Source organism: Meleagris gallopavo, chromosome 6, assembly GCF_000146605.3.
Source record: "Meleagris gallopavo isolate NT-WF06-2002-E0010 breed Aviagen turkey brand Nicholas breeding stock chromosome 6, Turkey_5.1, whole genome shotgun sequence".
In the NCBI taxonomy this organism is placed as follows: Eukaryota; Metazoa; Chordata; class Aves; order Galliformes; family Phasianidae; genus Meleagris; species Meleagris gallopavo.
In genome coordinates, this window is record NC_015016.2 from 2797592 (window position 1) to 2811921 (window position 14330).

Below are 14330 nucleotides of genomic sequence, written 5' to 3' on the forward strand. Positions count from 1 at the left end.
ATATCAAATTTTCTCCATGGAAAAACACAAGTGTAAGAATGCTGAGGGAGAACCCCATCAAGTCACACTAGGCATCTGCAACTCACCGTGAATTTGTAGCCCAAGGATTTCCATAAGGTCTTGGTAAAACAAGCTTCATCCAGGACTTGGCTAATGAAGGACTTCAGCTTCACATATTCCTTGACAGCGCTATTAACAATGTCCTTTTCAGAGCTCTGATAAAGAAAGACAGGCTTGATTGATGCTTCAGGTGTGGGCAAAGAGGATATCTACTCTCTAGGCTATAGCTACAGAAAAAACCTCTGCAGCTTTGAATTCAAAGGATTAATGAAAGTTAATCCTCCAAACCCACTTGCAAGGAAAGCCTCCCAAATCCAACATTATCCCTGCCACTAGCAAACGTGTGAGATCTAAGGCCACTTAGCAGCTCTTCCCTATGATAAGCAGCTTGAACTATGCTGGAGGGCTCACTGCTCATCGCTTTGAGACCTTCAGGTGGACTCTGCCCCACCAGTGCTTGTTAACACCACTGGAAATCATCTTCCTCTCAGCCTCCTTTGGTTTCTCTTCCACCACCACAAAAGCCCCATGACCTCTACATGAATTTTTAACATAAGCCAGCAAAGTAACATCACATAAAGCTTCCCACCTCTTTGAGAACCTCATTCAGCTTGTTAAGGAGCAGTATGTACTGCTCGACGTGGTCGCGGATAGGTTTGTGAAGGACGGTGTACAAGGCCAATGACATGGAGGTCTCAGAGGTGAAGTCTGTGAGGAACTGTTTCAGCACTGTCTTATGGTGCTTCCAGGCTTCGCTGCATGGTGACATATTAAGAGAAAAGTTCATTAACTAACTGTTCTGCAAATTGTTGCTACCTCATTTTCCAAACCTATTTGCTCTGCCTCCGGCTCTGCTGTTCTTTGCAAATAGGAACTGCATGCACAGATGTACAGAACATGGCATAACTTTCATGATGGTTTGCACTCTCAGTGACTCAAATGAAGCAATTGTAAATCCTCTCATGCCCATCACTCATCCTTTCAGTTCCTATTTTCCATGAGACTCTGACAATGTCTGGAGCAAGCAGTGGAAATTCCCTGCCAGATTCCCACAGAATCCTTCCTCGGGGTCCCTCTCCTTACGTGTATTCCCAAATTTACTGAATTCCACTGCCCAAAATCTTTGAGCTATGCATAGCTGCAGAGAGACACAGGGATATCTGCAGACTGTTCCTAAATAAGAGTTTTTGAGCCCACTGACCTTTTGCTCTTTGTGGCATGTTCGAAGCCATGGACTACGACATAGTTGGCAAAAGTGACAAAATACCTGTTAGCAAAGGAAAACACAGAGTTAGAGGTAAACATTAGCAATGAGGTTTAAGTGACAGAAAGAAGCTTGCCTGGAAATCCAATATCAGATCCACCTTTCCGAGGCAGATAGAGAGACACTGCTTTGTACCTCTCACACTGGCTCACCCCCCTTTGTCCCCCTTGTCAGCTCCTTGGTGTAACTCCTTCACTGACTCTGCACTAGCATTGTTTTAGGAAGTTTAAGTCTTGGCTTTTAGCATCAGCAGAAGTGAAGTTGTGCAACAGCCCTAGAGAAGAAATCTACAAAGGCTAAGCTTGGGATATCAGCTTCAGATGTATGAGCTTCTTCTCCTTGAATTAAAAACACGTGATTTACTGATGGTAAATTTAAGTAGAAGTGTCCACGTCAATGTATTTCATCTCTCACTAGAGGGAGATCAAGCTGTACTTTTAATTAGCAAACACCAACTTTTCTTCCAGTAGTGATTTCAAACAAGTCAAGTATTCCGTCCAGATTTAATTATCATTTGTTAAATTTTCAGAATTGTTTATTTACTGCTGATTTTCAGGCCCTTAGGTAGAGCTTTCGCTTACTCCTATACCACTCCAAAAAGGAGAGACATCATAGGATTAAGGCTGTGCAGAGTGAGTCAGCAGAGCTGGGCAGGAATCAGCACCAAAAAACAGGTTTAATTGCAAAATGAGAGGAAAAGAAATCTTCAGATGAGTTCCTCCTTGGTGTCAGCTGAAATCTCAGCACAAGTTTTCATCTCCTACGTGCCTTTTTAAGACAGACCAATTTTAATTCACTGAATCCGTTTCCAAGTGAACTTACACTGCTTCAAATCCCATTCATATAAAGGCAAAGTTTATTGCACATAGCTTTCCAAAATGATGCTGTCCAAGTAAAAACAAATCAAAAATTAGCCCTTCCTCCTCCCTCTATCCAAGTACAAAATATCCAAAACAAAACCAAGACTTGAAGAACCACTATCTTCTCTCACTATCTTAAGGAGGGAAGATTTAGGTTAGGTATCAGGAGGAAGTGGTGAGGTGCTGCAGCAGACTGCCCAGAGAGGCTGTGAATGCTCTGTCCCTGGAGGTGTTCAAGGCCAGGTTGGATGGGGCCCAGTGCAGCCTGGTCTATTATTAATTGTGGAGTTTGGCCGCCCTGTCTGTGGCAGGGGGATTGGATCTTGATGATTCTTGGGGTCCCTTCCAACCCAAGCCATTCTGTGATTTGATTCTGTCTCCTGTGCAGGTGCCAATCTGCCTAGATGGCACAGCCCATCAAGCAAGAGCTTGGCCATATCTGAGATGAATGAAAGACTGAAGATGTTCTGATCTTTACGTCACCTCTAGCGCCCATAATTCATTTTTCATGGTATGACATCAACATACAGGTTACACACATTCTAGTGATTCTGGCAAACTTTTTGCATTACAGATAAACAGAGAGCATTGATGATAATTGATGTAATTGATTATAGAAGCAACTATAAGACAGTACATTACTCATTGTGCTCTCACTGTGCTACATTCACCATTTTCTATCATACCCCTTGCTGATAGGAAATAAACATGGCAAAAAATGGCAATATGAACTCTGTCTGATGACATCTTCCCCTCCTCATCCCCATGAGATGGTATACACAGATACTGAATGCAATCCCTACTGTACCCTTATAACAGAACTCAAACAAATAGGACTGAAGATACTAAGTGCACCCCTTTTGTACCAGCCTACCATGGTTGGCAGAGTTGGTTGATGAATTTGGTACCTTATTCTTCTGTACTTACCGGATGTACAAGCTTAGGAACAGGTCTCCTTTCCAGACAATGTAAATATCCTGAATGCAGAACGACTCAGAAGTGCTGCATTTTTCCTTCACTATCCGGTAGTTCTCTTCTGTGAGGTTCCAGAGAGCTTGAAATTGATCGTTCAGGAGCAGAAAGAGCTTAAAGTTCTCCTTTCCCTTCTGGTCACTAGGCTCTTTGGGAGAGAAACAGGGAAGAAAAGACTATCAGAAAGCCTTGAATCCAGGAAATCTTGTGGAAGACACTGCCTTTATCTTGTACTCAGGTCAATTTATCAATGTAAAGCACATACAGTATTACAGGAAAGTAATTACAGGGAGGAAGGAGGTGATAATTATTTAGGGTTTGGTTTCTACGAGTAATTGCACGAAGTATCCATCCGAAGGCCTTCTCCATTCCATGCTCACGGGGAGTGTGGTCACAGCAGCCTGCAAGGCTCAGACTCAGCTCAGACTCAAGCACTAGAGGAAAATTTGGGGAGGTTTTGCCCCTGGACCAAAGGATTAATCCCAGTCTCCTTGGAGGTTAAACCCAGAAGGAAATACAGCATAAGATGGAAACAGGTTTCTGGCCTAATCCAGTCTCACCACTTTTGGCCAGGTGAGCTTGTGAATATTTATGAGGTTGTTACTTAAGTGCAGCTGCTCTGATTTACTGCCAGCTTAGAACGTGCACCCATCCACAAGTTCACCTTCAAAGCCAGGTGTGAAGATGGACCAAGAAAGGAGAGGCAGAACAAGCACAATTTAGGGGTCATACCTATGTGACAAGCAGTACTATGCTGGAAAGCAGTTTTGGAGATTGCATTACATCTGGATTACAATCGTAGGGATTGGAAGGGACTTCTGTTGAGCACCTAATCCAACCTCCTGCTAAAGCAGGTTCCCTAGAGTGCATGTTCAAGAAAGGGTCTAAGTGGGTTTTGAGTATCTTCAGAGAAGGAGATTTCATCACTCTCTGGGCAGCTAGTTACAGTGCTCTGTCACTCTCACAGTAAAGAAGTTATTTCTTGTGTTCATACGGAACTTCCTATATTCTAGTTTCTGCCCACTACTCCCTGTTCTGTCACTGATTATCACTGAAAAGAGCCTGATTCCATCCTCTTAACACCTACCCTTTAGATACTGATGAGCTTTTCTCCTTTTAGCCTTCTTTTCTCCAGACTAAACAGCCCCAGGACTCTCAGCCTTTCTTTATAAGAAATATATTCCAGATCCTCAGTCATCTTTGTGGTCCTCCATTGGGCTCCCTCCAGCAGTTCTGTCTGTCTTGAACTGTGGAGCCCAGAACTGAACACAGTACTGCAGACGTGGCCTCACTGGAGCGGAGTAGAAGGGGAGGAGAACCTCCTTTGACCTGTTGTCCACACTTTTAATCCACCCCACCTAAAAAACTTCTAAAACCGACATGAATCACTTGCATGAAAAGTTGTAGGCATCCTTAAGAACAGTCTTAAATAGAATAACTCTATTTGTCACTTACTCTATCAGATCAGCCCCCAGTGAGTTCTCAGTTGCTATGTTTTCAGGGCAGTTCCCTTCATGTACGTACCAGTTAATCAAAGCAAGAGCTAGAGACAAAGAATATCTTCTCTGACCTACCTGACTGCAGCAGAGGCTTGAAGATGAGAGCATCCATCCGTGCCAGGCATGCTGAAAAGTTTTCTTCCACTTGGAGCAAAGATGAGGTAGCTTCAGCTGCACACATGTCCTGGGTATGACACAGAAGGCACACATCAGCTCCCTGCATGACTATCCATCTACCCATGGCTGCAGTGCTCATCTCAAACATTCAGCCTTTCCCACTCCTGACAGCTGGCAGAGGTATTAACTGTCCTCAAAAGGCATTTCAAAGCAGTAGAACAGAAACCCAGTAGCTCAAGACGAGGTGATGTCATAGACCACTGAGGTTGCAGCCCACTCTCCTGCTGCCCCAGCTGGACATCATCTCACATAGATCATGATCTTCTCTATGTGCAGGGATGACCTCAAGCTTCTTGAAGCACGTTCATCCCACTTGGTGCCAGATCCTGTCTCTCAGAGAGAAATCCCCGTAGGACAAGGCACAAAAGATAAAGCAGAGCATCTCTCCCCATCTCTCACCAGTTTTCTACCCTTGTGCCACACTCTGCGCCTTTTGGCATTGTAAGCAATCGTATCGAGCTGCAGAGCCTTGCCAGCCATTGCAAAGTGTCCAGGCCTCTGAGGGAGCAGAGCTCTGGCGTTGCTCCTTCCTCAATAAGACCTGTGGTTAAATGTCACAACTCCTGTGTCACGCAAAGGACGGCTTCCCTAAAGTGGAAGTGGGCAGAACTTACAGAGACAAAATATGAAATTTAAAAAATAAATAAATAAAAACAACTACGTGAGCACACTCTGGTAGCTTCCTCCTTCCCAGCCTTGTGACCCAAAAGAAATCTATCAGAGGAAGTGAGTGTGAGTCGACTAATAGCATGTCATGAGGGACTAATGGGGGGAAAGCCGTGGTGATGAAAATAATATGGATGGAGACAGATGAAACACACTAGCTTTGAAGCTATTTACACTTAATGGGAAGAATTATCTTGAACACCTAACCACGGAATATAAAAAGATCCCCTCAGTCACTAGGTTAGGTGGGACTGTCTCATTTTTGAGACTCATTTGGAGGCTGGACTCATTGCTAACTAAGAGTTCGAGTACCCCAGACTTTCCAAAGCCTGCTTAGGAGCTCCATTTCTATGTCAATCTGGGACTTGGATTGAAATGGCATCACAGAATAAGGGACACTTTGCAGTTTGGATGGTTAACAGGTCTGGTTTCAAGTGGTTGCTCAGGTCCAAACACAACTAACTGCAAAGATGAATGACTATTTTCTCCTTAGTAACCACTACCTCTTAAATTACATTTTCTGAAAAAAATTGGAAACGTTAAAAAGATTCCATAATCTTATTAGATTGCAAGTGTTCATACATCAAGCTCTGCATGACCACAAGGCTATTTTTTGCAGTAACACTGCTGACTTGTCCCAGAGGAAAGCTCTATGCATGCAAACAGGTCAAAAGCCGGAATCCAGCCTCCTCCTGGCCACTCCCATAGAGAGCAACAGAGCCAGGAACAAAGCAAAACAACAGCCAGCCCTCACCCAAGAGCACCATGAGGACAAGGCAGACATATTTTCTTTCCCCACCCCTGTCTTGTAGGGACAAAGATAAAGTTGCTTCACATAAGTACTGGAGAGTATTTAAGCTTGAACACATTTTCAAGCTTGATTAATCAGAGGATAAAATCAGGCTAATTATGTGAAAGCATTTCATTTCCAAATGCTTCAACAGAACAGCAGCAAGCAGTCAGTGGGGTAGCATTAGAATCCTTGAACAAGTCTGCTAGGACCGGGGCATTTTCCCCATCTGGTCTTTCTTCTGGCCTTAAGTTGCACTAGGGAAGATTCAAGTTGGACATAAGGAAAACTTTCCAAAATAGTGGTGATGCAGTGGCACAGGCTGCCCAGGGAGGTGGTGGGGTCACCATCCCTGGAGGTGTTCAGAACCGTGGAGATGTGGTACTGGGGGATGTGGTCAGTGGGCATGGTGGGATAGGTTGAGGTTGGACTCGCAGATCTTAGAGGTCTTTTCCAACTGTAATGATTCTGGGATTCTTTAGAATGGGTTTTATTCTGGGAGAACAAAAAGATAAGTGATAGATGCCAGGCTCAGAAAGTCTTTCCCAAACCGTCTTCATATCAAAATAACCAGAGAAACCACCCAACCACACACAGTGGAAAACAAAAGACTTGACAAAAGGGTGTGGATACACACAGCTTCACTCAATGGGAACGTGATGAACCATAAGCAGTTGACAGGAGGCTAAGGGGCACACATGCAACATCACAGCTCCACTCTAAGGCTAATTTAGTTATTTTTTCCAATGGAAGAACTGGAGGGATCCTCCCAGATGTCCAAAGGGGGACTTACTGGTCTGCAGCATTGCCTCTTTCAACCATGAGCTGGTCTCACACTCTTGCCCATCTGCAATCCCATTTCATTAAGGATCTATCACCTGCCACATCTTGAGCTGGGATAATTCCAGCCCAAACATAGTAGTTTGGGATCGCTTGCTGAATGAATAAGCAGCACCAATCAGCTTTCAAAACAGCTTTTCTGCAACCACAGAAAGACCTAAATTGCCACATCACATCACCCACTAAGGTAAACATGAGTTCCAGCCATCATTTCCATATTTTCCCTATCAGATCTGTACATTTATTCTAACCCAGTCAGGCAAAAGGGACTGGAAATTCCTCACCTGATGACAAAACCTATGTTGACTCAGGCACAGGGCACAAAAGAACCATGACTGTCCGGTCACATAGCGCATGTGCTTACATGGAAAGTGAACAACTGCAATGCTGCTGGGTGATGAGAGCACTCAGCAGAAATCTGGGACTGTCACATCCTCCTCCATTCGTGGGCTCAGCTCTCACACGACTCTGTGGTTTTGTAATTCTGTGTTACAGGAAAGGCCAGGCAAGCGTGAGCAGAACTACTATGAAGCCCATTCAGAAGGCTTCTGTCTGCTCTTCTTGCATGGCTCTGCTGCTGCTGGGGGAAAAAGACCTTCAAGGATGGTGCATTCCTTGGGCAGAACTGCAAGATGTACACATCCAAGGAAGGGTCCAAGCACAACAGTTGCTGATAGAAAGAAGGAAAGAAAAAAAAAAAAAACCAACAACATCTATAGGAATTGCTAGATCTCTATAACCCATGGTGTTCTTGGACTGTCTGCTGAGCAATGCAGCAGGGGAAGAACAAAGGGTGATGGAACAGATAATACCAACATAAGCAGTTTCCTGACCATCTAACGGATGGAGCAGCCACTGGGTCACTGGGAGGAGCATTCGTCCTAGACAGGATTTGTCCAAAAACTACTAAATGCATATTACAACAGGAACACACATCTCTCAAGAAACCACAATGGGTAGTTACACCCAGCTGGAGGAAATTGCAAGAAGAGTGGGTGGAACAAAATAAAAGTATTTTGGTGAACTGTTGAGCTCCATGTTCGGTTTTCTGAAGAATCTCTTTCTGTTTTGAAGTCTGTAGCTCCAAGGCAACTGTTCCACCATGAAATGCCTGGAAAGCCCCATACATGTCAGATGGGGCATAAAATTTCTCCTGGAAACACATTCAGTCAGAAAACTCAAACACTTTTCAAAATTAAGAAAATTTGAATCTTCACACAGGGACTATTCATTTTCCACCTTCCTTTTGTGAATCCCCTTTTTGTATTGAAAATTATCAGTCAATAAAAATAAAGATTTCTCAAGAAGAAATAGCATGTCACAAACAATAGGTTTATGCTCAGAGGATTTTAATACTGAACTGCCTGGAATGGGAATGCCATGACCACGTATGTAGTCTCTCCCCTTCTTAAGCTGTTCTCTTTCTCTGCATAAGCCTTCCTAAAGGATATTGAGATGAAGGCTTTCCAGTCTCCTCCCCATCCTTGCAACAGAGAGCATGAACACTTAATCCTGGACAGACAAACGTCTCTCCACTTGGCAGCAGTATGCAGCTTGGAGCGTAAAGCTCTCTTGTCCTTTCAGGTTACAACTCTAAGGGATGCACATTATAGAGCAAAATAACTCACCTCTGCACTAAATCTGTCAGTAGCAAGCTCCTTTCTCAAAAATTAGTGGACAAACCTATCAAAAGTTTGTCACACTGAGTTTATACAGACCAACACTTCATATCACATCACAGTGGTGTTTTGAGACAAATACAGGGACCTTAAAACTGGAATGATCATAGACCTAAATGTTTCCTCGCCTCCATCAACTCAATAACTGTATTGTTATGATTAGCATAGCCAAATTTATATTTTATTTTTTGTGGAGAGAGCTGGGGAAGAGATAATGGGTTAGCATTAAGGGTTCATTTTCAGGGGTTGGAGTAAAGGAGATACTTGTTTTGAGCTTGGACCCTGGACTCTAGCTTCTTTACAAGGTTAGTTTTTAACCTAGATCTTTTTCCCAGCTTGATTTAAAGTACCACCACATGAATGTGCTCACAAGCACTATGGGATCTCCTCTTTCATTATCAGAGACAGCTCAGAGTCCATGAACTCACAAGCTCGTTAGGCTGTGGGGACAAACTCTGGTGACCTGTGCTGAGACACTGCTCCTCTTTTAATCCCTATCTTGGCTGCTTTTCTCTAAGGACCAAGCTTCCCATGCAGCTAATTGCATTTCCAACTGCCATCTCCCTCACGTGTCATGCTCCAGCTGAGTCTGCATTCAGGACAGCACAAAGACCATTCTGTCGTGCAGAAAAACAGCTCTGAGCTTTGTTTAACCAACACCAACAGTGGAGTGAATGCTGCTGTTCAGAGTTTCTCTTGTCAAGCCCCACGATGAATTAGCATCCAACTTACTGGAGCCACCTCATAGCCATAAGAAACACACAATGTGCGAGTTAAGAGAGAATTGGGAATTAGTGAGGTAAAAAAGACTATAAAAGTAGAGAGAGAGCAACAGAGGTGGTAGTTATTAGGATTAGGCTTTAGCATGGAATACAGGGAACGTGTAGATGCCAGCAGAAGTTTGTCTGTGAAAGAACTCAGGGGTCTCACTTCAATGTTTTCTTAAGCTGAGGAAATTGTTGAGCAGCACAGCAATAAAAGCAGGTAGGCACAGCTCACAACATCATTTAAAAACCACAAGAGAATAATGCACCCCACCAAGACTCTCACCCTCAACATGAGACCCTTGGGCTCTTGGTCCAGGCTCCCATGCAGCAAACATCTGGAGCATAGCACAGCTAGCTCTGCCCTCAAGCAATGGGGCCAGCTCTGGACAACCAGTAGGATGTCTCACATTGCTCACCTTGCCTAATTAAACCCTGGAACTCACTGCCATGAGAATTTGTTGCTATGGGTGTATTATACATGACATTCGAAAGTAGCTGGGTGAGTAGCTAGGAAAAAATCAATTAAAAGCTAACAAAAACAAAGGCATCAGCTCCAACTCAGGAACTCCCTGGGGAGGCAAGTGCATATGGAAGAACTGTTAGTACAACTCTTTCCAGTTTTCCATGCTGTCCTTCTCCAAGCATGTTCTGCTTTATCAGAGATGAGGTAGCCTGGATTAACACTGCTGATTTTATGCATTAGTCATCAAATCATTTGCTGGTCACCTCCATGGCAGAACCTCAGGCAACAAGGAGAATAATATAAACTAGTAAAAACACAGACCATGTTAAAATCTCATTAGATTTTGGTTATAGTGGATATCCAGGAGCTTAAAAAGGGTCAAACATGCATTGAACATTCTCGCATAAAATTGTGTAATTGACTGTTTTCTGCCCAAGAACAACTTTTGTTTTCCCTGTGCAAGCTCTCATCTCAGTCCATCTTCAAAAAAAGGAAGCTATGAGTGGGGGAGGAGAAAATGTTTCTTTTTCAATTTTTTTTTTTCCCCCCAAAAACAGGGAATGCAAAAGCTCTGCATAAACATCAAATGACCCAAGTCTACTGATTTTTTCCCTTCTCCAAACCCAGACTGGGAGGAGCCCATAGCCTTTCCTTAGGAAGCTCGCTCTTGAGCCCAATAAAAACAATCACAAACCTTCAACTGACTTCAAAAGGACAAAACCCATCTGCCCTCACTGGTTGTGTACAGACTGAACTACCCACCTCAGATTCCCTTTGTAACCAACAAAGATTTGAGTCACATGAGAAGCACAACTTAATTCAGACTGAGATAAGTGGACCTTTGGGCATACCTGGTCTCTTTTCTCTAGCAACAGAATTAAACACCTGCAATGTGTCATTTTACTTGTTAAAAGCTAACGCTAGAGATCCCTCTCACGACAATTAGGGACATCATTCAACCTTTGCAAATAACAAGACAAGTATCCTAAGTATGATAAGGCTTGCAGGTGAGATGATGTTTATTTAGTGCTTTAATCTCTCTTGGTCCTATGACTCCCATTATTATCACTTGCAAGCAGTGCATGCAAGTGGAAGCAGAACTACTCTGACCCTGTAGTTGATATGCAACACAAAACGACTTTGTGTTATTCAATCAAACTCCACGTCAAATGTGAAGTAACTGCAGGTTGTTTGGAGGCATGTAAGGAAATTAAATCATGAGAAGAGACAACTCAATTTTCCATTGGAGTGAGACTATTATGGGAAAGCCAGAAGTCTACAGTTAGGTACTATGTTAGTGTCATGTCTGTGATAGCAACTTTGGAACTGGAGCTCCACATTCTTGGTCCTATACTCTCAATATGCTTACTTTGCTTTTCCAAAGCAAATGGGCCTCAAAAAGCAGAAGGAATGATGGAGGTACTCCACATCTTGGTTTTAGAGTACACATTATCATCCACATCAAAGCAGTACTGAGTCAGGTCCAGAGTATCAGAGCCTGAATCACAGCCTGGAAAACAACCCAGAGGCACAGAGTGTCCATCACCTGGGACAATGGAAGAGCCAATGGCACAAGTGCTTAATGATGTGATGGAGCTCAGTGTACAGCAGCACCATCATCCTGCTCCATGCTTTTCACTCAAGACCTCCAGAACTTGAGCAGGAGCAGAGGGGTTTTCATTTCCTCTGTGCTTAAAGACAGAGGACCATCATAAAGTTGCCACAGCAGATGATTGACCTCATGGCTTCACCAAATATCGATGAGTGAACCTACAGACCCATCCACGAGCTGATGTCTTCTGACTCCCTACATGATGCTCCTTCCATCTCACAGACATTTTCTTACTCTAGGTTTATAAAGCCCAAAAGCTAACGAGGTGCCACAATGAAATACTTGCTTTCAACACCTCACTGATCTGCCCTGCTAAGTGATACAAAAAAAGCCTGAGGACATAAAACCTTTAGAGTGGCATCCCCAGTGTCTGCCAGAAATAAGAGCAGACTTAGAGTCTATACACAGGAAGAAGAATGAGTCTTGCCTGGATTACTGTCATCCCTGCACTCTCCCCTAGTGCTCAAGGCATTAGCAAAGACTTAGTGCTGTAGGAAGCTCCCAGGGTTTAATAAGAGCCTTCGGGTGCTCTTGGAGGGCAAATTACAATGTGAAGGCAGGACAGACCTGCCAGCAGTCACAATGCTTCCTAACCTCTGATCATCATTCCAAGATGCCACGGCTCACTGAGGTGCATTCAGTGCCAAAACCCAGGTCTTTTGATGACCTGAAGAGCTGGCCAGAAGCCCTGGCAAAACTATTTCACAAGAAAATTCCTGTTCGTTGAGCCCCAAATACTTTGTATGAGTCTCTTACATTTGAAGAGGAATGTAAACAGTTCCCTACCAGTCTGGCACTAAGAGCAACAAACACAGCTTGGCCTCTTTCTGAGGTCCACTCCCAGTGTGATCCCCCAACAACCGGCTGTTGCACTGGGAATTCTAAAGGATGCAAACCCTACCTGGTCCTAGAATCTGCCTCTAATATGCTTCTACTGTTTGCCTCCAGAACACACTGCCAAACTGAAAGCAGGGTCTTGACACACAGTTCTGCCTGTTTTCCTTGCAAGTCCTCAGAAATCTTATATTACAGCTTGTTGGGAATTGAAGTAATTGCAGTAGCAATAATGAAAAGTACCTCATTTGGGGAGCAGCTGCTCAAGGAAGCTTCCTGGCCATAGGAAATTTCCACAAAGTTGCACAGGTTTGGTTCAGATCCAAATTAAACAACATCAAAGTTTAAAAATGACAAACCCACCCTCCTGTGCACTGAAGCTCCTCCTCTTCTGCCTTTGAACATCTTGTTTGGTATTTAATAACAATTAAAAAAAGAAAAAGAAAGAAAAACAAAGCACAGAACTCTTCAGAGTGTTGCTGCTCTCCTGGGCCTCTGACCCAGACTTTTCTATCAACACCTAAGCTATCTCCAAGTTTTTGACTGCTTCCCTCCCTTGCAGAAATTGGAGAGCTTAACAGCCTCCCTCTTCATGACTAATTAGTTGGGTATTGGTTTCTTTACTCTGCTGGGTGAGCTGTGCAAGCCCAGCATGAAGGCATGGTTTGCAGCCTTATTTCATCAGGTTTATGTTGCTTGCTTGCCTGGCACGAGTGGAGAATTCCTCTCCACATTCAGGAAGAAGCCCCAGCACAGAGCATCGGACAGGGATGAAAGTGCTCTGAAGCATCACCTGATGGAAAATGAAAGGTGAGAGCAAGCAGAGGGTTCTACGGCTCTGGATCACATTAGGAATTAAATAACTTAAATATGATGTGCCTTCTTTATGCAGGGCAGTATGTCTAGATGAAACAAAGGGCTTCATGCGAGTGCATTTGGCACTCCAGGAAAATGCACTCCATGCCTGTGGTCACCTGCACAGGTACAATTCCTACCCATAGAAAACATTCCCCAACTTTACGCTGCTTCAGGACTTTTATCCATAAGACACCACCGTAAGGCAGATCTCATTGATCTCACACCCTTCCTGCACCACATAGCTACACATAACCCTCAAGGTTAACGAGATCACAACCAACCAACCAGCCAGCACTGGTCGCAAAACCCCGAAATAACCCAACGTACCTTGCACAAGGCGGCCAATTAAAATTCCCCTGTGCTCAGTGCTATGGCAGCAGCCGCTCCGAGCTCCCAGCTCTGAAATACCCACAGCCGCCGCTCTCCCCTCCCACCGCTCCCTCCCACATCCAGCAAAACACAGATCTGGGCCTGTTCATTAAACGAGACACCCACAGGGCCCAGGGAGAGTTACGAAACCTGCATAAAATGAGGTTTCTACAGCAATTGATTGTTACTTGCTTGCTTTTTTTTTTTTTTTTTTTAAAGGTCTCTATGAGCATGTGCACGTATTGGGAAAAAAATACAAACAGGAAACTGAAATGGAAATCAACAGAATATGCTTCTCCCCCCTCCCCAGTGTGCAGTGACAGTGATCAGCTTTAATCCCTTTTTACCTACGTTGCATTTCCATAGCTGTTTGCCAAGCTCCTGTACTTCCATCCCTGTTCTGCCGGTCTCTCTCCTCATGCAACTTCTGCATTTGCTGGAGGAGCTCACAGGAGACATTTCCCTGGGAAATGGGACATGGGGACATTTCCTGCTATTCAGAGCTGGCAGCTGGCAGTGCGCAGCAGACACTGCACGTGATGTGCACGGACTGTCCTCCCAGCTAGTGGAAATAGTGCCCTCCTTCTTCTATAAAATAAATTGAAAAGAAAAAAAAAAAT

The 14330-nt window shown here is 44.0% G+C and overlaps 1 protein-coding gene across 4 annotated transcripts in view; it reads right to left on the bottom strand.

The window, feature by feature from the left end:
- Nucleotides 1-14330, bottom strand: part of ALS2CL (ALS2 C-terminal like) — a 36318-nt gene that overhangs the window by 21299 nt on the left and 689 nt on the right. Inside the window, exons 1-6 of one of the 4 annotated variants that reach the window (XM_031553828.1) lie at nt 14062-14270; nt 4731-4839; nt 3112-3304; nt 1262-1327; nt 650-815; nt 87-215 (exon numbers count right to left, since the gene is read on the bottom strand). In XM_031553828.1, coding sequence (XP_031409688.1) covers nt 87-215; nt 650-815; nt 1262-1327; nt 3112-3304; nt 4731-4839; nt 14062-14169 — 771 coding nt within the window. In that variant the 5' untranslated portion in view covers nt 14170-14270. Of the gene's footprint in view, nt 1-86; nt 216-649; nt 816-1261; nt 1328-3111; nt 3305-4730; nt 4840-5231; nt 5384-13668; nt 13765-14061; nt 14271-14330 lie in introns of those variants that run through there. The other 3 variants (XM_010712286.3, XM_010712285.3, XM_010712287.3) reach the window with 3 other exon arrangements.